This window comes from Halichoeres trimaculatus, unplaced genomic scaffold, assembly GCF_033239565.1.
Source record: "Halichoeres trimaculatus isolate MK-OKI-2021-1 unplaced genomic scaffold, fHalTri1.1 fHalTri1_scaffold_11, whole genome shotgun sequence".
In the NCBI taxonomy this organism is placed as follows: domain Eukaryota; kingdom Metazoa; phylum Chordata; class Actinopteri; order Labriformes; family Labridae; genus Halichoeres; species Halichoeres trimaculatus.
In genome coordinates this window covers 355940-380939 of record NW_027437189.1, presented here as the reverse complement: position 1 = coordinate 380939, position 25000 = coordinate 355940, and the positions used below count along the sequence as shown (strand labels likewise).

Below are 25000 nucleotides of genomic sequence, written 5' to 3'. Positions count from 1 at the left end.
AACCAACATGAAGAAAGAGAAACAGGACAATCAGACCGAGGTGGGACTAACGAGGCAAAGTCTAACTGGAGGAAAACACAAGAGCAGGAGGCTGACACACAAGGAGCAAGATCTACAAAATAAAACAGGAAACATGAATATGAGACATGAACATGCCAAAAAACAAGACATGGATCCCACTAAACACCAGAGGAGGGCTAAAGCCCCGCTCCCACCAAGAGGTACAGCTGGTCCAGGTTGGATCAGCGAAGCCTGATCCTGTACGTGTATCCCAGCCAACCGTGTCCCGCTCTGCAGGCGGCGTGTGAGCTGGATGCTGACAGCAGCGTCAGCCATGTTAAAGTGTGATAACAAAGCAGCGCGACAGCGTTCGCCGCTGATTAATCCAGAGAGCAATGATGGAAGACATCCAGATCCCAGACAGAGAAAGTCTATTCAACAGTCGTCTGGAGATTCAAAGGAAGTCACGATTCCTTCCACCAATCAACGGACGGCAGAGTTTTTAGCTCCACCTACTGGGTCCAGATCAGTTTGTCTGGCCCCCCAACAGAAGGGAACCAGAAAGTGGGACGGTACGGGTCGGTGATTTGGGGATCTGTCCTGGTTTCAGTCAAAGAAAACGCCACAACGTGTGTGCTGAGACGAAACAAACTGAACCTCTTGGTGGAAATGAGGCTTTATCGACAGCTCTGACTGATACAGAAGGAAAACAACTCGAGTTCATCCCGAGGAACATCGCAGAAATTAAAACCCTGACCCAAATCTAGACACAGAAAGGAAAATACCCAAAAAAGTTCAACTATAAAGACAAAAAACAGGAGACAAAAAGTTTTGTGTTTTGGTTTTACAGTCTGAGGCATGTCCAATGTGTTACAACTGAGGAATCAAAGTGTGTTTCCAATACTAAAGCCAGCCAGCAGGTGGAGCTCTCAATGTGTTGGCTTCAGTCAGAGTAAACTATCATGTCAAACATGTTGTTGTGAAATGTTTGTCTTCCTCAGCGATGGTTCCCAGGATGCTTTTGAGCTTTACTACAGCGAGACGTACAGCGAGAGCTCGTCCCTGTCCCTGCAGGACTCCCATCGCAGTCTGGCTTCAGCCAGCGACGGGGGGGACAGTAACCCGGCTCTGCTGCTGATGCAGGAGTACATGATCACTGTGAGTGTGCAGGATCACTTCACCACACAACAAACAGCGTCTGCGTGTGACTGTGAGCTCCTCTGTCTCTGCTGCAGCTGCGTAACAAACTCAATCCCATGGAGCTGCAGCAGTTTGCCGTGTTGCTGAGAGAATACAGACTGGGATCAAACATCGACCACTTCTGCTCCGAGCTGCTGCAGCTCTACGGAGACAACCGCAAGTTTCTACTGATGGGTGAGAAACACAGACACACACCAACGCAGACCAAAACCTGCTACTGACACGTTTCTGTGGCTGAAGACACGACAACGTGTTCACTCCTCTGTTCTGTGTGTGTGTGTGTGTGTGTGTGTGTGTGTGTGTGTGTGTGTGTGTGTGTGTGTACAGGAAGTTAGTGTACGTGTGAGTTGTTTTTCCACTGATGTGTGTGTATAGCAACAAATTTAGCTCTGACCCACTTCCAAAGAGGAAACCTCAGCTTCCTGTCAGTGAGGAGGGCAGAGAGGCAGAGCGTGATGAGTGTGAGCCATGAAGGATGTTTTCTGGCTGTTTATCAGTTTGTGTCTCAGGTAAATATTAACTGTGTTGTCCTGAAATCCAGCCATACCCAACCTGTCTCCTTTGTCCCCCAGGTATGCGTCCCTTCATCCCAGACAAAGACGTTGGAGTGTTTGAGGGTTTCCTGGAGAGCATCGGGATTCGAGAGGGCGGGATTTTAACGGACAGCTTTGGGCGCATCAAACGCAGCATGAGCAACATGTCAGCTACGGCCATGAGAGGGTACGTGTCAGGAGGTTGTGTGCTGTACAGTCTGTTAGACTTCCAAAGACGTCTTAAAGAGGGGTGGTCTTGGTTTCCAAATACTAAACACCAACAGGAAGAGTCAGATGTTCAGACTTAACGTGCAGATTTCCAAACCTCTACGTGTGTTGTGTTAATCCGTGATCCATCTGTAGACCGACCAAACGCTCTGCTCTAGAAAACACCGTCAGATCTTAACGAGAACGCTGATATGATGAGGTCATCAAATACAGATCTGACACAAAGCATGCTGAAGGTGTCATGGGCTGTTTCCCAAAGCCCAGGTACCTTACCTTGCCTTGGTCTGATGTGGGCGTGGGCAGGCATCCACATCATCAGTCGCTGCCCAAGTGCTGTTCCAATGTTCATGTTCTCCAGAGGCATATGTCCTCCGTTTGGTTAGCATGTGGCTAACTGACCGAGGATACACAGGTGTATCCTTCGCTGCCTTGCCATGGCCATAAATACCCAACATGCAACACGTGAATCTACAAAAAAGGAAAAAATGGAAGGAAAAGACGCACCAGCAGAGGCGTGTGGTAAATTCCAATTTAAATGTGAGTAACAAAATACACCTCTGAAAATAACAACTTATACCATGTCCACCACTTAACTCTTTTGTGTGTTACTCATGTAACTATAATTACTGAGAAGCTGCACCTGCGGAGAGTCAATGATGTGACAATAAAAAAGCAAAAAGTGTAGAAAAGTGGCAAGCCATGACAATATTTGTAGCCGTCTGAGCTCCTCCCAAAATCTGCCTTTGTAGGCTGCTCCATTAGCATCTCCTTTAAGCAGAGGCAGGACACTTGCCTTGGATTGGAAGGAAGTGGCTTCGGAGGCTCTGCCTTCCAAGGCAAGGCCAGGCAAGGTACCTGGGCTTTGGGAAACAGCCATGGTCTACCCATAGCTCCGCCCCCCAGAGGCTTCCAGGAGCTGGCCAATCAGAGGGAAGGGGGTTTGTGGAGTAGGGAGCCTTAAAGCAACAGCAGCTAAAACAAAGTGTTTCAGACAGAGGCTGAAATCAGGATTTTCTTAAACACCAAAAAGAAAAACTTTTTTTTCAGCGAAGTATTGTGTTACGCTGCAACAAAGAAACCAGAGTGACAGAATAAAATAAAAACAACACAATACCCCTTCTGTAACGGGATGCATATTCTTTATTATTGATGACACTGAAAAACCTGCTTGTTGTCCAAGGACAGGTCTGCATGTAAGGACAGGGAAACAAGAACATTTTATGTGATTTTGATGCAGTTGTTACACTTTTATGTTACTTTAAACAATACATTCAAAGTTTTATTGAGAAGAAAGTTTTTGTTTCTTCATCAAGTTTGTAGCTCTAATGCAGAACTAAAATATCCATTATTGTTCAAGTTGGTTTACTTTCTATAAATTGTGGTGATTCACCCCACAGATACGACAACTGCTCCATGGCCTCAGGGTCTCAGGAATTTAACCGACGCATCACAGACATCACCCATGACATCCAGGCGCTCGGCTTCCAGGACACACACGGAGACATCGAGGAGGAGGACTACTACCTGTGACTGAGGGCTGAAGAAAAACAACGTTTTTATTATTATTATTATTTTATCTCACTGAGTTTGAGCACTCAAACATTACCAGACTGCTGAAGTGCAAATATGACTTTTCTCACAGAGATCACCTTTAGCATTTAAGAATATGAGCCCTAATCTGTGACAAAGGAACAGGATACTGCTGTCTGTATCACAGCAGTCGCTGGTTCCACTCTCGCTCATGCTAAATGTCATCCCTCACTCTCTTTTCTCCACATTTCTGTCTCTGTAGCAAACAAAAACTGAACCAACAAATGTTTCGATTTTAGACCTCTGTTAATCTAAACGTCATACTGCCTTTTAAAAACATGACGCTTTATGGGGATGCAGTACCCAACAGTCACCACATGGAGGCACCTGAGGACAAAAGACTTGATTCTACAGCCGTGATAGTAAACAACAGTCTCCAGATAGATAGATAGATAGATAGATAGATAGATAGATAGATAGATAGACAGACAGACAGACAGACAGACAGACAGACAGACAGACAGACAGACAGACAGACAGATAGATAGATAGATAGATAGATAGATAGATAGATAGATAGATAGATAGATAGATAGACAGACAGACAGATAGATAGATAGATAGATAGATAGATAGATAGATAGATAGATAGATAGATAGACAGACAGACAGACAGACAGACAGACAGACAGACAGATAGACAGATAGATAGATAGATAGATAGATAGATAGATAGATAGATAGATAGATAGATAGAAAGAAAGATAGACAGATAGACAGATAGACAGATAGATAGATAGATAGATAGAAAGAAAGATAGACAGATAGACAGATAGACAGATAGATAGATAGATAGATAGATAGATAGATAGATAGATAGATAGATAGATAGATAGATAGACAGATAGATAGATAGATAGATAGATAGATAGATAGATAGATAGATAGATAGATAGATAGATAGATAGAAAGAAAGATAGACAGATAGACAGATAGACAGATAGATAGATAGATAGATAGATAGATAGATAGACAGATAGATAGATAGATAGATAGATAGATAGACAGATAGATAGATAGATAGATAGATAGATAGATAGATAGATAGATAGATAGATAGATAGATAGATAGATAGACAGATAAATAGATAGACAGATAGACAGATAGACAGATAGATAGACAACCCGCCCCTGCGTGTGACTCCCTCTCTCCTCTTTCTGCATTGACCCGTTATCCTGGCTGCAGCACCATGACCTTCCCATGATGCACTGCTCCCCTGCCCCTGGTGGTCTCCCCTGCCAGCCTCGCTGCACATCAGCGAGGGGGGGGTCATAACACCCTAAGGGCGTCAGCAGGGTCATGTTAGTCTCCTCTCTCATTGCGTAACAGATGAACTATTGCTGTTTGCGTTCAACTGGGCATGAAGCTTTATTTCTAACCACATTTTTACACGTTTCTGGGAAAATGTCTTCACTTGTGCTTTGATTTATCAAGCCCAGACACAACAAATACCCCTGACCCACAGCTAGAGCAGATTAATGGGTTTTTAAAACAGGACTCATGCAGACGGAGGGCAGCTGGCCTGTACAAATGATCAATGCTGATTTTTTCTCTCTTCTGCAGTGTCATTGTGCCTCTGTGCTCTGTCATTGCATGCATTATGATGTTTTCTGGTATTTCCTGTAAAGCTACCACAGGTCAGAGGTCAGAGGTCAGAGGTCAAAGTGAGAGTTCATATCAGTCAGTGATCTCAGGAAAAGCTCGGAGATGAGATCCAGCTCTGTTCTCAGAGGAGAGGATAAACTCTGAGCCCATTTCTGTCTGTCAGACTGTAGTTAAAGAGTGTGTGTGTGTGTGTGTGTGTGTGTGTGTGTGTGTGTGTGTGTGTGTGTGTGTGTGTGTGTGTGTTAGTCTGTTAGTCTGAGGTAGCGTGGTATAAACTCATCAGCAGATTTCCTATCATACCATCATCGCCCTCATACAGGTCACATGAAATCACACACACACACACACACACACACACACACACACACACACACACACACACACACACACACACACACACACACAGATAATTTATCTCTCTATTCATCCTTACAAGATGTTTATCCTGCCTTGCCTTGCAACTTCTCCACAGCTTTTTTTTTGGCTTTACACGCTGCATTACTGACCTGACATTGTGCAGGGAATTAAACAAGGTCAATATTTGCAACTTCAAGTGTCCTTAATCCCATGCAGATTATCTGATTATGTCTGCAATTTAGAGCGGAGCTGCACCACAAATACAATGGAGTTTTGCTTGAGCCAGTGCACAACTTCCAGTGCGTGAGGGTCAGTGAATTAACCTCCTGATTTGCAAATTCCTGTAAGACAGACAGAAAGATGCTCTGGAGCAGTGTCTGTCCTCCTTCTTTGTTAAACCCTTTTCAGCTTCACACAAACAAAGTATTTACAAATTCACACTAAGATTGCATGATGCAAATAAAAGGTGGATTTTAAGTCAGATCAAACAGAATTGAATAATGTCAGTTATGGATTTCCACCCAGCCAAAAGGTCACTTGCAGTTCATGTGATTCTCAGTAGATGTACAGGATCAAGAGCAGATTGACAACAAACTCCCGACCTGTAAGGATTACACGGCATGCCCTGTAGGTTATATTTAGCAGGCCAACAGTCATAGTGTGGTCACCCTGCTGAGCCGACCAGGTGTCACTGCAGCGATCACTGCACAGGAAATCCATTGAGGTTTCATAACAAAGTGCTAACACCCAATCAGAGCCTCTGAAGCCAAGCAGACAAGTCGGTCAATGCTTCAGTTTCAGGGCTGTTGTTACTCAAGAGAGAAGAGTTTCATAGAAATCAAAAGGGACTTTAGAATGACACACACACACACACACACACACACACACACACACATACACACACACACACACACACACACACACACACACACACACACACACACACACACACACATATACATGACATTTAATCTATGTAGTGAAATGTATAAAAACATTGAAAAAGTGCACATAACAAACAGGCTGTAGTTGTTCATAAGGTAATCCCATTGCAGTTTCACAGAATCTAGAATGTACTTTATTAATCCCCAAAAGATGGCGGATTTTATTTAAAAATGATTTTAAAATAAAGAAAAAAAAAAGAGAGAACTTCTTTTTTTCTGTAGGAAATGTGTGACGTAAGTGAAGTAAATATTTATAATGCTTGTTGAACCATGTATGGTCAGTATTTACATTCTTATAGAGCAGCATGCACAGTCTGGACAGCCAAGCGCCTCCCCGAAGGGTCTGGCGCGACACGTCATCACGTTTCTCCCTCTGAGCCAATGAGAGCTGAGGAGGGCGTAGAGCGCTCTCGCGCCGGGTAAAAGGGATTTAACAGTTGGAGGTCTCGCGCTGATCTGTCAGTGGACTTCCTCAGTGGGACAGAGACCATGGCGGCGGCCGCTGCCTACGGCCAGCACATCACGGCCGTTAGCGGCAAAAAATCACACACAGGACGGGAGCACAGCAGGAGGAACCGGGACAACTCGCGCCGGAGACAGGCTGCGCTTTTGTTTCTGAGTAACATCTCTCTGGACGGACGGCCAGTGCAGAGCAACCCCGCCGAAAATGCAGGGAACCGTCACCCCAGAGAGACCGACTTTGAAGGAGCCAGCACGGGCTTGGCGGCGTCAGTGACCGGGTTGTCCCCGGACCTTGGTAACAACAGCAGCTACGGGACATTCTCCAGTTCTCCTACAAGCACAGGGACCGCCATTCCCCCCACGACAGCGAGGACAGGACTCCTCAACATACCGCCTATCCTCGTCTTGCCCTCGGATACGGGGTACGATGACGAGGGGAGCGCGGAGCTCCTGCTGGACTGCCGCAGAGGCTCGTTCCCCTCACCGGGGAACAGTAACCTGCTCTCGCCTTCCCCGTCCAACACCAGCCTGCTGCCGTCTCCGCTTGGACCGCGGAAGTCCTCCACGCTGCTGTCAGTTCAGAGCTGCAACTCGGTGTCTTCAGAGCCGAGACAGAGGTGAGAAACACACTGCTGTGTGTGTGTGTGTGTGTGTGTGTGTGTGTGTGTGTGTGTGTGTGTGTGTGTGTGTGTGTGTGTGTGTGTGTGTGTGTGTGTGTGCTGTCACCGGATGAGCGTGTGTCACTTCTGTAAATGACTCGGCTGAAGGAGCCAAATTGAGGCAGGTTCCCCATGAGCAGGGACGTATCAACAGGGTTTTATTGGGGTGGCCAAACTAGGGCATGGACTGGTTAATTTACCAATTTTGTCTCATCTGATCATTTAATGCCAACATCAAAGTGCTGTATGTCTCATACTCCTGCAGAATAACACAGATGATGAAATATAGATCTATTTTTGTAATTTAAAATGTTGCACAATCAAGTGGTAACATGTAAAATACTCTAACCCACCTTTTACAAGACTCAAATATCCATGCCTAAAGGCTTATATGAAAATCCTTAAAAAATGCAAACAAACTCTTGCTCACTGGCAGTAACTCCTTTGCAACAGTCAATTTGCTTTGTTTATGTTGGATTTATTCTCCTATAATTCAGCAGTTTATGAGATAAATCTGCAAAGAGATTTCTACAATTTAAAGGAGTAACATAATAAAACATGTAAATACAAGAAAGTCACTGGCAACTTCTTGCAAGAAAGCCCAAATAGTTGACTCTGGGAAACATCCAGCCTGTGACGAGGCTTGGCCAATCATAATATAGGGATTTAAGGTGGCCCATCAGGTTTAAGGAGGGTGCAACATGAATGTCTCAGCGCTGTATGAAAGTTTGAGGGAAACAAACGTTGTCAGTTGTCCAATCTGACTTTGGCTCAGGCACAGCTTGGACCAGGATCTGATGTTTGAAGTCTGTGTGTCACATTGATGTCGTTCCAATGAAATCAATGATTTAACTCTTATTGAATTTAAAAGTGTGTCACTGGTGTGTTGATGCAGGTTTATCCCTGTAACCACTGTTCCCTCCCTGCCTGGAGGTTAGACTGGGCTCAGAGCGCTCTCTGTGGGCAGGTAGATGTTCTGAGTCACGTCTTCCTGCCCACACCTGCATACCGTAGGTGAGGGAAAGATTTTATAAGGAATGTGACTAATGTCTGTTGGTATAAGGAGGCAGTGCCGTTGATTGTTTGCACCTGTATTTCTGAGCTATGAGAACATTTTCAGGTGTTGTTGTCAGCTGTTTCACGTCATGACTCAGCTTGCAGTAATTGCAATAACTGTCAAACCACTAGTTATGGTACGTGGATACATGATTATGATTATTACTCAGCCAGGTATTTCTGTCTTGTTGGCTCATTCTGTGTCACTGCTGTGTAATTCAAATCTTATTTTTATCTTAATTTGTGGTTTGAGTTCAGTCACGTCGGTGTTGTTGTTTGTTGAAACAGGTGGGGCTGCACCATGCTGGTGAAAATGTGGATCACAAAGCTTAAAAGCTTAAAACTGAGACCCCCGTCCTCTGGTATGATTTTTTTTTTTCAGAAAAAGCTGATTACACTGATAAACTTTACAAAATAAAGAAAGAGCATTCGAGTAGTCATTCAAGCAGAGTGAGCAGCAAGAACTCTGTGCATTGTTTTATTTAGCCCAAGTACACAAGCTTCAGCCAGCGTCAGCTGACAGGAAGGAGGACGATGAACTGTTGGCGTTTTCTCAGACGCTCATACAGACACGCTGAAACAGGCGGTTTGACGCTGCCTTTCTGTAGTTTTGACTGAATGTAACTATTGTTCCTAATGTTTGTCACCTCATGATGGTTGTATGTCAGACGGAGTGGTGTACCTCCTAACAGACCTCCTGTGCCCCCCCCAGCGAGCAGGAGAGAGCGTGTGAGGAGACGCGCTGCTCCAGATTCATCTTCCACTCATCTGCTCTTCACACAGCCTTTCAAAAACTCACTAACTTTTTGCACTGTTTGTAAAATCAGGTCCTCAGCTTTTAGCCTGGATCGTGTCCAGTTAACCTACATTAGTGTTACTCAGCTGTAGTGCTCTACCCGACCTGCTTTCTACATATTCACTGCAATTCACAGTAGTTATTTTTCTCTACCAGAGCCAAAACATTACAAAAAGGTGTGAGCACACTCAGAAATCACTCTTCAAACGTAAATCACCAAACTACAGACTCAGATTATCATCACTCATCCTCAAAAGTTGGACTCGAAGCACTAAACAAGTTCAATGTGACCACTGGTACTTCCTCTTTAAAGACGTAGACTTTAACTTGTCTGCTGTCTAACTTTTTTTTGAACGAACTCGATAAGCTCAATCTGTTATTCATGCTAAGAGATTTATGTTCATATCTTTGGTGATGCCTTTGAGCTCCTCTGGGACATTTTTAATGTGTATGAAACATGTACAGGTGGAGGCTCAACAAGGCGACAGCTTTCTGGAGGGGAAGTGGACTTGGGGGAGAGTGAAAAACCACAGACATCATGAAGTTTGAGACGGTGTGTCACCGCGGCACAGTAACCCACAAACATTTGGGTGTTTACTGTTGTGACCTGGGATTACTTTAAAGCCTCTTTGCTGAGGGAGAGACTCTGACAAACAGAGGAGAGATGAGGAGGAATGAAGACGAAGGATAAACATCTCCTCATCTGTGTGCCTGTGGTTTTATAAGGAAGTGAGTGACAGTTTGTGTCTAAGTGTGTGTGTGTGTGTGTGTGTGTGTGTGTGTGAGAGAGGCCTGCTCATCTGGCAGTGGTGGAGACATGCTGTGTGAGTGCTGATGGATGGCTCAGCGTCGTCACCGTGTTGGCAGCGGATCAGACCCAGAGAATGCCAGCCCTGCAGCGATAAACACTGCTTAACCCATTTACACCTAACAACAGGCGGGAAATCAGCAGCTCGTCAGTCAGACACCAAACATCATCCTGGGCTCCTGCTCATGCTTTGGTTCGTCCACGCAGAGCTGCTCCAGCACAGTTTGTTGCTCATGCCAGGATGGTTTGTCAGCGTTAGCTCCAAAGAGGGGGAGTTTCTGGGTCGTCTGACTCACCGACTCCAGGGTTTAAGGAGACGGTCCAGCAGAAGGCTTTCAGAGTCCAGGTCAAGTCTGGGCTGAAAGGGGGTTTTTCAGGAGTGCAGTGCAAGCATGACAAGGGAGATTTCACACATATGACCAAAGGACATGACACAGTGGTGATGTTTTTTGTGTTTGTGTGTGTGTGTCTGTGTGTAAGTGTGTGTTTGCTTGCATGTGTGCATGACATGGAGCACAGGAAACATGAATGTCTGAGCCTGAGGCAGAAACTCTCTGGTCATGAGGTGGGTGAGATGAGGTTGGTGAGATGAGGTTGGTGAGATGAGGTCGGTGAGATGAGGTCATTGAGATGAGATGGGTGAGATGAGGTCGGTGAGATGAGGTCGGTGAGATGAGGTCATTAAGATGAGATGGGTGAGATGAGGTCGGTGAGATGAGGTCGGTGAGATGAGGTTGATGACATGATGAGGTCGGTGAGATGAGGTCGGTGAGATTAGGTTGGTGAGATGATGAGGTTGGTGAGATGAGGTCCATGAGATGTGGTCGGTGAGATGAGGTCCATGAGATGAGGTTGGTGAGATGAGGTTGGTGAGATTAGGTTGGAGAGATGATGAGGTCGGTGAGATGAGGTCGGTGAGATGAGGTTGATGAGATGAGGTCGGTGAGATGAGGTTGATGAGATGAGGTCGGTGAGATGATGAGGTCGGTGAGATGAGGTTGGTGAGAGGATGAGGTCAGTGAGATGAGGTTGATGAGATGAGGTCGGTGAGATGATGAGGTCCATGAGATGAGGTCGGTGAGATGAGGTTGATGAGATGAGGTAGGTGAGATGAGGTTGATGACATGAGGTCGGTGAGATGATGAGGTCGGTGAGATGAGGTCGGTGAGATGAGGTCGGTGAGATGATGAGGTTGGTGAGATGAGGTCCATGAGATGTGGTCGGTGAGATGAGGTCGGTGAGATGAGGTCGGTGAGATGAGGTCGGTGAGATGAGGTCGATGAGATGAGGTAGGTGAGATGATGAGGTCGGTGAGATGAGGTCGGTGAGATGAGGTTGGTGAGATGATGAGGTCGGTGAGATGAGGTCGGTGAGATGAGGTTGGTGAGATGAGGTCGGTGAGATGATGTTGGTGAGATGAGGTCGGTGAGATGATGTCGGTGAGATGAGGTTGGTGAGATGAGGGTAGACCTGATCTCCAGGAGACAGAGACCTGCTGCTTCAGTTTCAGAGCTCAGCCAGTGGAAACTGCAGGAGAGGTTGGAGAGGGACACCAGTCTGGAGCTGGTACCAACCCACTAACAGCAGCCAGGAGGAGGCGTGTGATAAAATCTCAAACTCCTGCAGTCAGACTCCTGTATGATGTAAATGAACTCTTTACCCTGCGCTGCTCTTTGGTCTCACCTGAGCCGGTCACTCTAACAGATCTGAGAGGCTGCTGCTGATCAGAGGGAGTCTGACTCTGTCTCTGATGGATCCAACGAAGGTTCATGTGTGACGAGCAGGAGACAGAGCAGAGGCTGAGCTGAAACACTCTGACAGTACTATGATGTGTGTGTGTTAGCGTGTGTGTTAGCGTGTTAGCCTGAACGCCCTGATCCTGAATCAGCATTAGATAAAGATGACTGTGCTCTTTTGAGCACAGGCTGTCTAACCCGTGCCCTGTCAGTAACAGCTCAGTCAGGTGTTGCTGAGTGAACAAAGCTTCAGAGCAGCTTCACTGTTTCGTCACTTCACTCTCATCCTGACACAGCCTGGTCTAACTGACCACAGAAACACCACTCTATCCACTGAGTCCAAAAAAAACTGGGTCATGTTTCTTCATGGGGGAAATATTTCCTGGTTTTCCAGCCGACCACAAACAACGCCCTGGACTCTCAGCGTTTCTCCTTTTATTATTATCTTTCACATCATATTATGAATTTCATATCAGTTTTTTTCTAAACTGCAAAAAACACAGTCTTAGCAAGTGTTTGGTCTCATTTAAGGTAGAAATGGTCTTTTAAGACTTATTATGAGCAAGAGTCACGAGAGAAGTCTAGAAAACAGACTGATTCCAGACTTTCAAAGACCTAACAGTGGTGGTTGCACGGCCCATGAGGTCAAAACCTGGAGCTGGTCCTGGGTTCGAGTCCAGCATGTGGCTGCTTGCCTGGCGGCTCGCTGTGGCTCTGTTTCCTGCTCTCTCTGAGTTTCCTGAAATGAGACAGGCTCAGGTGTCAGGTTTGCCCTCTGATATCTTGTAATGAGACTCTTTTCTGGGCTCGTCAGGTGAGTGTAGTTCATATTAAACCTGAGGCAGTGTTTACTACAGGACGTGACTGCTTGGATTTCAGTGTTTGCAGAGTAAGCTCTGAATGTCTTTTGGCACACGTGTTGCTGAGTGTTTGTAAAGACCTGGCTTTGTTTTTCTGGTCTGTACTTTCTCAGCCCATTCTCTCATCACCTATCACCTATTCACCTATAACCATGAATGATGTGAGGCCTGTTTGTTTCCTCTGAGTGGAGCCCCAGGTGTAACTTTCAGGGGTGTTTGTGGGGTGAGCAGCAGAGCAGCAGAAATCTTCTCTGCCAACGTCAAACCTCAGAGTCTGGACTCGTGCACGCTTAGCTCATCATTGGAGGAGGAAAACGAGCTTTGCCTCTCGTCTGTACGCCCACTGAGGTTATTCTTGGTCTGACTCAGCCGTGTGCCAAAGGGAAACACTCAAACCCTGCTGACCTACCTGTGGGAACAGGTGAGGAAACTCTGCCAGCTCTGATTGGCCGGACTCTCTGCAGGATCACGTGTCCCCTGAGTGAGCTCATGGAGTCTGTGACGTAGGATCTCTGACGCCCGCTCTGAGTCAGGACGGTTGAACCCTGACCCTCACAGGGGGAGTTTCCTGTCCTGACGTCAGACCCAGGGGACTTGCTGACATCATTTGCTTATTTGTGAAACTTGGGATCTTTGCACACGAGGCCGCTCAGCCCTCAGAGGTTGTGGTTTTGCCAGGAGGAAGTGAAGGCAGGGTAGTTAATGGTTACTTGGTGAAGCTTTGTTAACTCAGTTTCTCGTCCTCAGATGAGTTTGTGCAGAGAGCGTAGCTGAGTCACAGTTCGTCCAATAAAAACCTGGAAAGCAGCGAGAGTGTTTTTGAAATGACTGACAGTGATTCTTCTGCTGATCTCCTTGATTTTTGGCTTCTGTTGGTGCTTTAATAATGAAAGTAAATAAACCAGGCCGTGTAGAGACTGGGCTGCATGAGTCACTCACACGCTTCTGATGCCAGTAACTGGATTGATGTTTTCTCTAAGGCAATCTGCTTTTTATCCAGATTTCTGATCTGTGATTGCATCTTTGTTTTGAAAAGGCGATGGTGTATTTTTTGGTCTTAAGCCTGACTTGACTGGACAGATGGAGACTTGTGTGTGATCATGTGGGGAGTCGGTGTACACGGGGAGCTTCCTCCATACAAACAGACAGGCCTACACCAGCTGTGATTAAAGGGGAACTGACAATCGTCTGGAGGTCACGATGACGGCCTCGGCCTGTTTCCTGTCACACCGTGCTGTCAGGCCCCTCCTTGTCTAGTGTAGATCAGGGGTGTTGGTCTGAGCTCCTGGGCTTGGTGTTGTGGGGATAAACCCCATCCTCAGGTGGTTATTCATTTTAAACTGGACAATGATAATAAATAAAAACATCTTTGCTGTTAACATCAGCGTCTACGGCCTGTTTGTCGTGGCCTCTGATCCGGGCTATGACAACCACAGTAGGAAGTGCAACAAGCAGCCCAAAGTGTGATTAAAAAGCTCATATGATGTAAAACACACAAAAATCACACTTAAAGGAATAAAACAATTATTTTTTAATATTGAATTATTGAAATTAAATATTTCATAGTGATTATCTTTAAAACTTCACATTTATTAAGATAATGACTTTTTATTTATTTTCCAAGCTTGCTGAGTGTTCCTGAAGAAGTTCAGGTTAAATCTGTGTTGACTGAAGAGATAAACAGCCTCTCTGTCTCTGCCACGCCTCGTCTCTGTGTGTGTGTGTGTGTGTGTGTGTGTGTGTGTGTGTGTGTTAATAAAGTTACAGAGCTGGCTGTTCAGACTGGACCCCGGTCTCTCTCCTGCTTACCTGTCCTCTGTGATGGAGTTTGGTTTACCTGTCCTCTGTGATGGAGTTTGGTTTACCTGTCCTCTGTGATGGAGTTTGGTTTACCTGTCCTCTGTGATGGAGTTTGGTTTACCTGTCCTCTGTGATGGAGTTTGGTTTACCTGTCCTCTGTGATGGAGTTTGGTTTACCTGTCCTCTGTGATGGAGTTTGGTTTACCTGTCCTCTGTGATGGAGTTTGGTTTACCTGTCCTCTCTGATGGAGTTTGGTTTACCTGTCCTCTGTGATGGAGTTTGGTTTACCTGTCCTCTGTGATGGAGTTTGGTTTACCTGTCCTCTGTGATGGAGTTTGGTTTACCTGTCCTCTGTGATGGAGTTTGGTTTACCTGTCCTCTGTGATGGAGTTTGGTTTACCTGTCCTCTGTGATGGAGTTTGGTTTACCTGTCCTCTCTGATGGAGTTTGGTTTACCTGTCCTCTGTGATGGAGTTTGGTTTACCTGTCCTCTCTGATGGAGTTTGGTTTACCTGTCCTCTCTGATGGAGTTTGGTTTACCTGTCCTCTGTGATGGAGTTTGGTCCACGCCCCGTTTCCCTCTCAGGGTCTGTCGCTGTCACCGCTGCTCCTCACGCAGACGCTGACCTGATGGATGTTTAAACGCTACAGGAAGCAGACGGTCGCTGCTGGACTGAAGCTTCACTTCATTCATGGAGAATCTGTTTTTCATCTTCAACGACATTAAGAAGCCTGAACACACACCGTTTGTCCTTTAGAGGCCTGAACACACACCGTTTGTCCTTTAGAGGCCTGAACACACACCGTTTGTCCTTTAGAGGCCTGAACACACACCGTTTGTCCTTTAGAGGCCTGAACACACACCGTTTGTCCTTTAGAGGCCTGAACACACACCGTTTGTCCTTTAGAGGCCTGAACACACACCGTTTGTCCTTTAGAGGCCTGAACACACACCATTTGTCCTGAGTCCATTATTTCATTCATTACACTGGAAATCTCAGCCAGCTCGGTCCATGTCACGCTCACACACACACACACACACACACAAACACACACTCACACACACACACACACACACACACACACACACACACACACACACACACACACACACAGGTAGCTGTATCTGAAGGTGTTATGTCCTGGTGGAGCAGATGACGGGTGTCAGGGTGTCAGACTGACGCTGAGGTCAGACCGTCTGTTTACAAACTGTGTGATAATTTAATCATAAGGAGATTAAATTGATCTGCTCCATCAGATTATCACCTGTGTTCAGGTGATGTCACATGAGGATTTGGATTAATGGGAGTGAGAAGAGTCAGATTAGCAGAGCTGGACTGTACAATAATCTGTCAGAGACTCTGGGTTTATGAACAGCGTTTGGTTCAGTGTGTGTAGCAGTAACACAACAGCCACAACATCAGTATTATCTCTACTCTTCAGCCAAAGCAGGAAGTCTCCTCTAAACACAGATTAATGTGTGGACGTGTTACGAAACAGGTCGAGGAAACGCCACCCAAACGCTCAGTCAGCTGATTTTATTCCAGGAAGAGAAACCAGAGAAGAAGAAATTAAAATGACCGCTGCATTTTTATTCACTGCTGGAGGAGTCTGTTAATCTGGTGACGTAAGACACGCAGCAGGCTGCTGCTGCTGTGTGTGTGTGTGTGTGTGTGTGTCTGTCTGTCTGTGTGTGTTTGTGTGTGTTTGTGTGTGTTTGTGTGTGTGTTTGTGTGTGTTTGTGTGTGTTCAGTCAGAAGTCCTTGTGGTGTAATCTGTGGAACGTCCATCATCAGTCTGTCAATGTCAGAGGTGTGGACAGACTGTTCTTACACACTGCTCCTGTGTGTGTGTGTGTGTGTGTGTGTGTGTGTGTGTGTGTGTGTGTGAGCTGTACCACTCACTGCATGAGGAGCAAACAGCTGTAATTTAACCGTTGTCAGTGTCCTGATTGATGCTCTGTCATCGTTTTAATCCGTCTTTAGTTTCATCACAGATCCAGTCTCGTTCCTCTCTAGACCACTGTCCTCCTCTTATAGAGTACGCAGTTTAAGAAACATCATGTAAGTCAAAGTTCTGACAGTTTCTGATAAAAAGCAGATATTTCTGAAGCAAGGGGAGGAAAACAGTGAGTTAAATCTGAAAGTGTGTTTGATGATGAGATTAAAGCTGTGTGCAGTCTTCCTGGATAATCTGACATGCTCTTTGTGTTGGAGCGACAGTGTGTGCAGCGCCTCAGTGTGGTCAGCAGCTCCTGGGCACAGACACACACACAGAGGAAGAGGAGAGAGGAGGAGTGATGACAGGCATGCTGAGGAGCTGCAGGGCTGTGAAATGTCATTAAATCCAAAGGGATCTTAATTACAGGAGTACAGTATTAAAAGGATTTGTGCTGCGAATCCTCAGGAGGAGATATTAAACTGTATCAGCTACAGGAAGCCAGCGCTCAGACACAGACCAGCCAAGCAGAGGGAGAGAAATCCAGTCGGTCTGACTTTGAAAGCAGGATAACATTAGAAGCAGGAGTTTAGACCAATGGTGAAGTTCCTGAGAAGGAGGAAAACAGAGCAAGAAAGGAAAATAGCAGCAAGTTACAAAAGGAAAAGTAAAGCAATGAAGACAGATGAGTAATAACTAAGAGCTGTTTAAAAAAAGTACAGACTGAAACAGCTCAGAAAAATCTTCTTCATCTATTTAAAGCAAACACTGCTGTGACTGAGTGTCAGCACCAGTTTGTTTTTCAGCTATTTTTAGTGGGACTCTGATGTTCATGACTCAAACTGGATGAAATGACTCTGTGTCCCAGAAAAATCCATCACAACAATCCCCAAAAACAAGCCCGCGGGGACAGGAGGCGAGATGTGTAAATATGAGCTTGTTATTGTCCAGTGCTGTCACTTTAATAGCTTTGTCAGTAGCTTAATACAATTTACAGCTCAAATCATTCTTCCATATCTCAGATTGGTGTCACTGAAAATTCTGATTACAGCTGCAATCTCTTTGAGGCACTTCAAAGCACTCCTGAAGCTTCTCCCACTGTTGCCATGCTGCAGGATTGTTGAGCTTACTGTTTTCCAGGAGCTGGTATCGAACCCCTACGTTACGAATGAGAGGCGATGACTCTACCACTGAGCTGCAGCCGCAGCCGCCCTCCTCACGTTATGAAAACTAACGTTTCCCTTCATAATGTTTTTGCTCAATATAAAAAAAACAACAAAAAAAAAACACCGCACTTTTAGTTCAGAGCGAGTTTGACCAAAACATTTGTGAGCTGGTGGATTTTCACCCTAAGCGAGCAGATCAGTTCATTCTCTGTACTCTCCTTTAAGACTAAAAGGCTTCATTTTGATTTCCCATCACACTGAGCTCCTGAAACACACAGACACAAAGTTTGAGCCTGGAGGGAGAAAACGTCTGCCTGATGTGTAGGAGAAGCTGGGACATTGGAGTGGTTTGGCTGTAGGTCAAAGAACATTTGAAAACTCAGCTTTCTATCTGTCTTTGGGAAATAGGACTTGATTATGGAGGGACAATATTATGGCACAGAAAGACGCTTATTGTGTGGTTGTTGTGTGGTTGTTGTGTAGTCATTGTGTGGTCATTGTGTGGTTATTGTGTGGTTATTGTGTAGTTGTTGTGTGGTTATTGTGTGGTTGTTGTGTAGTTGTTGTGTGGTTATTGTGTGGTTGTTGTGTGGTTATTGTGTGGTTGTTGTGTGGTTGTTGTGTGGTTATTGTATAGTTATTGTGTGGTTATTGTGTAGTTGTTGTGTAGTCATTGTGTGGTCATTGTGTGGTCATTGTGTGGTTATTGTGTGGTTATTGTGTGGTTGTTGTGTGGTTATTGTGTGGTTATTGTGTGGTTATTTTGTGGTTATTGTGTGGTTGTTGTGTGGTTATTGTGTAGTTGTTGTGTGGTTATTGTGTAGTTATTGTGTGGTTATTGTGTGGTTGTTGTGTGGTTATTGTGTAGTTATTGTGTGGTTATTTTTTGGTTGTTGTGTGGTTGTTGTGTGGTTATTGTGTGGTTGTTGTGTGGTTATTGTGTAGTTGTTGTGTGGTTATTGTGTAGTTATTGTGTGGTTATTGTGTGGTTGTTGTGTGGTTATTGTGTAGTTATTGTGTGGTTATTTTGTGGTTGTTGTGTGGTTGTTGTGTGGTTATTGTGTGGTCGTTGTGAGGTTGTTGTGTAGTTATTGTGTGGTTATTTTGTGGTCGTTGTGTGGTTATTGTGTGGTTATTGTGTGGTTGTTGTGTGGTCATTGTGTGGTTATTGTGTGGTTATTGTGTGGTTATTGTGTGGTCATTGTGTGGTTGTTGTTTGGTTATTGTGTGGTTATTGTGTAGTTATTGTGTGGTTATTGTGTGGTTGTTGTGTGGTTATTGTGTAGTTATTGTGTGGTTATTTTGTGGTTGTTGTGTGGTTGTTGTGTGGTTATTGTGTGGTTATTGTGTGGTTGTTGTGTAGTTGTTGTGTGGTTGTTGTGTGGTTATTGTGTGGTTATTGTGTGGTTATTGTGTGGTTGTTGTGTGGTCATTGTGTGGTTATTGTGTGGTTATTGTGTGGTTATTGTGTAGTTGTTGTGTGGTTGTTGTGTGGTTGTTGTGTGGTTATTGTGTAGTTGTTGTGTGGTTATTGTGTGGTTGTTGTGTGGTTATTGTGTGGTTGTTTTGTGGTTATTGTGTAGTTGTTGTGTGGTTGTTGTGTGGTTGTTGTGTGGTTATTGTGTAGTTGTTGTGTGGTTATTGTGTGGTTGTTGTGTGGTTATTGTGTGGTTGTTTTGTGGTTATTGTGTAGTTGTTGTGTGGTTATTGTGTAGTTATTGTGTGGTTATTGTGTGGTTGTTGTGTGGTTATTGTGTAGTTGTTGTGTGGTTATTGTGTAGTTATTGTGTGGTTGTTGTGTGGTTGTTGTGTGGTTATTGTGTGGTTATTGTGTGGTTGTTGTGTGGTCATTGTGTGGTTGTTGTTTGGTTATTGTGTGGTTATTGTGTAGTTGTTGTGTGGTTGTTGTGTGGTTGTTGTGTGGTTGTTGTGTGGTTATTGAGTGGTTGTTGTGTGGTTATTGTGTGGTTATTGTGTGGTTGTTGTGTGGTTGTTGTGTGGTTATTGTGTGGTTATTGTGTGGTTGTTGTGTGGTTGTTGTGTGGTTGTTGTGTGGTTATTGTGTGGTTATTGTGTGGTTGTTGTGTGGTCATTGTGTGGTTGTTGTGTGGTTGTTGTGTGGTTATTGTGTGGTTATTGTGTGGTTGTTGTGTAGTTGTTGTGTGGTTGTTGTGTGGTTATTGTGTGGTTATTGTGTGGTTGTTTTGTGGTCATTGTGTGGTTGTTGTGTGGTCATTGTGTGGTTATTGTGTGGTTGTTGTGTGGTTGTTGAGTGGTTGTTGTGTGGTTGTTGTGTGGTTGTTGTGTGGTTGTTGTGTGGTTGTTGTGTGGTTATTGTGTGGTTGTTTTGTGGTCATTGTGTGGTTATTGTGTGGTTATTGTGTGGTTATTGTGTGGTTATTGTGTGGTTATTGTGTAGTTATTGTGTGGTTGTTGTGTGGTTGTTGAGTGGTTGTTGTGTGGTTGTTGTGTGGTTGTTGTGTGGTTATTTTGTGGTCGTTGTGTGGTTATTGTGTGGTTATTGTGTGGTTATTGTGTGGTTATTGTGTAGTTATTGTGTGGTTGTTGTGAGGAAAAGGCTCAGTTTGGTGCGGAGCGTCCGGTAACACAGCGGTCACATGATCAGTTAAAGTTTAGTCCTCTGTGGAGAGCTACAGCTCCTTATTTTCCCTCTGACACAAACAGCAGAGGAGTGATGGACGTTACTGGGTCAGTCTCCTCTCCGTCTCTAACAGACACTGACGTCCCTGCAGCTCACCCAAACCCTCAGGACGCTTGTGCACGAGGCCAGTGTGCATCTTTCTCTGAACACCGTTCGTCCTCATCACCCTCAGCACAAACTGGATTTTTCCGTTCCCACAGAGGGGGAACTTTCCACAACTTCCCACCCTGATGTCGAGGGCTGGTTCTCATGGAAATGGGCCACTGGGCAGAGGGTTGTGATAATGAGTCTGCAGATCCATGGCTCAGATACTGGGACAGATTTAGACGGACTGGGAGAGCACTGGCGTCAGCTACTCTGACTCTCAGATACTGATGATGTTTGTGAGCGTGGTGTTTGTCTCTCAGAGGAGCTCTGATAGCTAACGGGAACATTTCTGCTGATAGAGCAGCCGTTTGCTGATGTTCAACCTTTCTGCTAAATGTCAGGAGCACTGCAGTTAATCTGGGGTTATTTTAAATTTAGTTCAGCTCTGTCTCTTTTCATCCATGTTCAATCCAAACAGGTCGTCCAGTCGTTGTCGATGGTCGTAACTGCTGACAAACACATTTAGATCTGAATATATGCTCTGATGAAAGTATGAGGGGCATTCTGGGAGATGTAGTAAGTCTTTCTCCCTCAGGCAGCATGGTTTACGCTGGGACGATATCTTTCACTCCAGATCTGACTCTTTTACGCTTTTTGGGGTGCTGATCCCATTTAAATTGAAATTCTTTGTTATTTCTGATTCATGCAACTTTTAGTGGAAAAGTTTAGCTTTTTTAACTCCAGACCATGTGAACAAGTTGAATGATGACGATGTCTCCAGACGACATCAGGAGCCATTTTTTTCCATAAACCGAACATCATGTGAGACCGTTTCTTCAGAGGATCTGACGTCACTAACCTAGACAGGCTGCTTGAGAGAAGCAGAAACTTTTCCAACTGGTCTTATAATCAAGACCACAATGAGGATTTAAGGGTTTAATTTGAGAAAAAAAAGGGTTTTGAACGAGAAATAGCAATTTGAAAAATGTCAAACAAAAAATCCAGATACTTGTGTGGATCAGTGTTTTTCTCTGTCTGTAGACAGTCTGTCATCATCCAACCTTTTCTCCAGGGTCTGGTGTTACAAAAATCAAAAATCAAAAAATGAATGGGGGGGGGGCATAGTCCTGACTGAAACAGATTCACCTTTAAAGATTCATCACCAAAACAAAGGCACTACATTTTCATCCCGTGTTTTCATAAATTTGTGAGGGGTCCAGCTCCCCTTGTCCTGTTTGCAATCAACCACAACCACCTGCTCACTATACACATAAATAAATACATGAGATGTTTCAATACTGTGATCTAATGGTAAGTTAATTAATGGTTTATTTACACAGCTCACAAATCAAAGTCTCTGACCCCATGGCGAGCAGTGCTGTGTCCTGCAAAGAAAAGTAAACCAGTAAAGACTGGATCATCTGCCCACAGAGTGACAGAAAGGCTTCTCGCTGGCTCAGAAAACAGCACGTACAACTAAAAAACAAAAACCCATTCAGATTAAAACTGTTTGCATTATTTTGATCTGTTCAGAAAGTTTGAACAGCTTAAGTTTGTGCAGTTTGGTCTTTATTGGGTGGGACAGGCTTGGAGAAAAAGAAAAGGGAAAGAGCAGAGAGGGGGCAAAGACATGCAGCAAAAGGTCCAGGCAGAGAATCCACATCAGGAGAGCTCAGACAAGGACTACATCCCCTCTGACTCTGGGCCATGGTCAAACTGCAGAGCCGGCAGCAGACAAAGTTAGAGCTGAGCTGTTTAGCTTCTCTTTTCTCTGTTTTCTGGTTTCTGGTCGGCCGTCAACCACAAATCAAAGGTAATAATAAAAAACCTCCTGAGTTTTTGGCACAGTGTCACACGTCCTGAAGGAAATGTGCCGGACCTTCCTCTGACTGGTGACTGGTTTGGTTTTGACTGTTTTTATGGTGAAATCAACTCTACCCTTTGGGGATTTGAACCAATCAGAGTCATCCCAGCGAATCCTCATTTCTCTGTAATGGCAGCCCTCTCCATCATCTGCTCCACCACCATCCATCACCAGTCGGCCAATCCCCTCTTTCCATTCCCACACAATCATGGTCACATCCCGTCACATTCCTGGGGCTGAGGAATGTCGTTTCCCGTGGAAATGGAGCGCTGAGAAGATTCCACCATGTGACCACGGCTAGACGCCAGATACAGAGCGTGCTCAGACAGACTCTGGGTCAATAACGCAGCAGGAGCTACAGGAGACACAGTTTCTGTCCGGACTTTCTTACTCTCAGTCTTTATCTTTACACCAGCCAGCTGAACGTCAACGTCAGGAGGAGGAGACACATGTTCCTGCCCCGAAGTTCCCACAGCATCACACACACACACACACACACACACACACACACACACACACACACACACACACACACACACACACACACAAAGGCACATGTAGCTCAGCACTTTCCAACCTCTGCTGGGCCGTGTCGTTGAGTTCTGAGAACCAAGAGTAGAAACTTGGTGTGTGTGTGTGTGTGTGTGTGTGTGTGTGTGTGTGTGTGTGTGTGTGTGTGTGTGTGTGTGTGTGTGTGTGTGTGTGTGTGTGTGTGTGTGTGTGTGTGTGTGTGTGTGTGTGTGTATGTGTGTGTGTGTGTGTGTGTGTGTGTGTGTGTGTGTGTTTGAGATTGTGAGTTTCTGTGAGTCATTAATTAGTTAGTTTCCAATCATCCTGGCCGAGTAGTTGTTATATTGATATTGTGTTTCACTCTGTCAGAAATAATGTTCAGGAGAAACTTGTTTGCAGACGGCTTCATAGAGAATCTGAATCCTGATTGGCTGAGTGATCTGAGCTCAGGAAACAGAAAGAAATGTAAATGCAGATCAAAAAGTCTGCCAGTCAGTTACATCACACTGGGTCACTAAGTTTGGCTAAGGTTAGCAGAGTTAGGTTAGCAGAGTTAGGTTAGCAGAGTGAGGTTAGCAGAGTTAGGCTGACAGAGTTTAGGTTAGCAGAGTTAGGTAAGCAGAGTTAGGTAAGCAGAGTTAGGTTAGCAGAGTGAGGTTAGCAGAGTTAGGTTAGCAGAGTTTAGGTAAGCAGAGTTTGGTTAGCAGAGTAAGGTTATCAAAGTTAGGTTAGCAGAGTGAAGTTAGCAGAGTTAGGTTAGCAGAGTTAGGTTAGCAGAGTGTAGTTAGCAGAGTGAGGTTAGCAGAGTGTAGTTAGCAGAGTAAGGTTAGCAGAGTTAGGTTAGCAGAGTGAGGTTAGCAGAGTGTAGTTAGCAGAGTTAGGTTAGCAGAGTTAGGTTAGCAGAGTTAGGTTAGCAGAGTTAGGCTGACAGAGTTAGGTTAGCAGAGTGTAGTTAGCAGAGTGTAGTTAGCAGAGTTAGGTTAGCAGAGTGTAGTTAGCAGAGTTAGGTTAGCAGAGTTAGGTTAGCAGAGTGTAGTTGGCAGAGTTAGGTTAGCAGAGTTAGGTAAGCAGAGTTAGGTTAGCAGAGTTAGGTTAGCAGAGTTAGGTTAGCAGAGTTAGGTTAGCAGAGTGTAGTTAGCAGAGTTAGGTTAGCAGAGTGAGGTTAGCAGAGTTAGGCTGACAGAGTTTAGGTTAGCAGAGTTAGGTTAGCAGAGTTAGGTAAGCAGAGTTAGGTTAGCAGAGTGAGGTTAGCAGAGTTAGGTTAGCAGAGTTTAGGTAAGCAGAGTTTGGTAAGCAGAGTAAGGTTATCAGAGTTAGGTTAGCAGAGTGAAGTTAGCAGAGTTAGGTTAGCAGAGTTAGGTTGGCAGAGTTAGGTTAGCAGAGTGAGGTTAGCAGAGTGAGGTTAGCAGAATTAGGTTAGCAGAGTTTAGGTAAGCAGAGTGTAGTTAGCAGAGTTAGGTTAGCAGAGTAAGGTTAGCAGAGTGTAGTTAGCAGAGTTAGGTTAGCAGAGTTAGGTTAGCAGAGTTAGGTTAGCAGAGTGAGGTTAGCAGAGTGTAGTTAGCAGAGTTAGGCTGACAGAGTTAGGTTAGCAGAGTGTAGTTAGCAGAGTGTAGTTAGCAGAGTTAGGTTAGCAGAGTGTAGTTAGCAGAGTTAGGTTAGCAGAGTTAGGTTAGCAGAGTGTAGTTGGCAGAGTTAGGTTAGCAGAGTTAGGTTAGCAGAGTTAGGTTAGCAGAGTGTAGTTAGCAGAGTTAGGTTAGCAGAGTTAGGTTAGCAGAGTGTAGTTAGCAGAGTTAGGTTAGCAGAGTTAGGTTAGCAGAGTTAGGTTAGCAGAGTGTAGTTAGCAGAGTTAGGTTAGCAGAGTGAGGTTAGTAGAGTTAGGCTGACAGAGTTTAGGTTAGCAGAGTTAGGTTAGCAGAGTTAGGTAAGCAGAGTTTGGTTAGCAGAGTGAGGTTAGCAGAGTTAGGTTAGCAGAGTTTAGGTAAGCAGAGTTTGGTTAGCAGAGTAAGGTTATCAGAGTTAGGTTAGCAGAGTGAAGTTAGCAGAGTCAGGTTAGCAGAGTTAGGTTAGCAGAGTTAGGTTAGCAGAGTGAGGTTAGCAGAGTGAGGTTAGCAGAATTAGGTTAGCAGAGTTTAGGTAA

The 25000-nt window shown here is 44.9% G+C and overlaps 2 protein-coding genes across 2 annotated transcripts in view; both read left to right on the top strand.

The window, feature by feature from the left end:
• The window catches only part of LOC141799463 (cerebral cavernous malformations 2 protein-like), a 16834-nt gene extending 12728 nt beyond the window's left edge, over window positions 1–4106 (top strand). Inside the window, 4 exon segments of the mRNA XM_074681705.1 lie at window positions 1002–1158; window positions 1236–1374; window positions 1773–1920; window positions 3359–4106. Coding sequence (XP_074537806.1) covers window positions 1002–1158; window positions 1236–1374; window positions 1773–1920; window positions 3359–3491 — 577 coding nt within the window. The 3' untranslated portion in view covers window positions 3492–4106.
• Window positions 4107–6905: 2799 nt separating this feature from the next.
• The window catches only part of LOC141799575 (CDK5 and ABL1 enzyme substrate 2-like), a 37727-nt gene continuing 19632 nt past the window's right edge, over window positions 6906–25000 (top strand). The window contains exon 1 of the mRNA XM_074681853.1: window positions 6906–7537. Within this exon, the coding sequence (XP_074537954.1) occupies window positions 6948–7537 (590 nt within the window). The 5' untranslated portion in view covers window positions 6906–6947. The remainder of the gene's footprint in view (window positions 7538–25000) is intronic.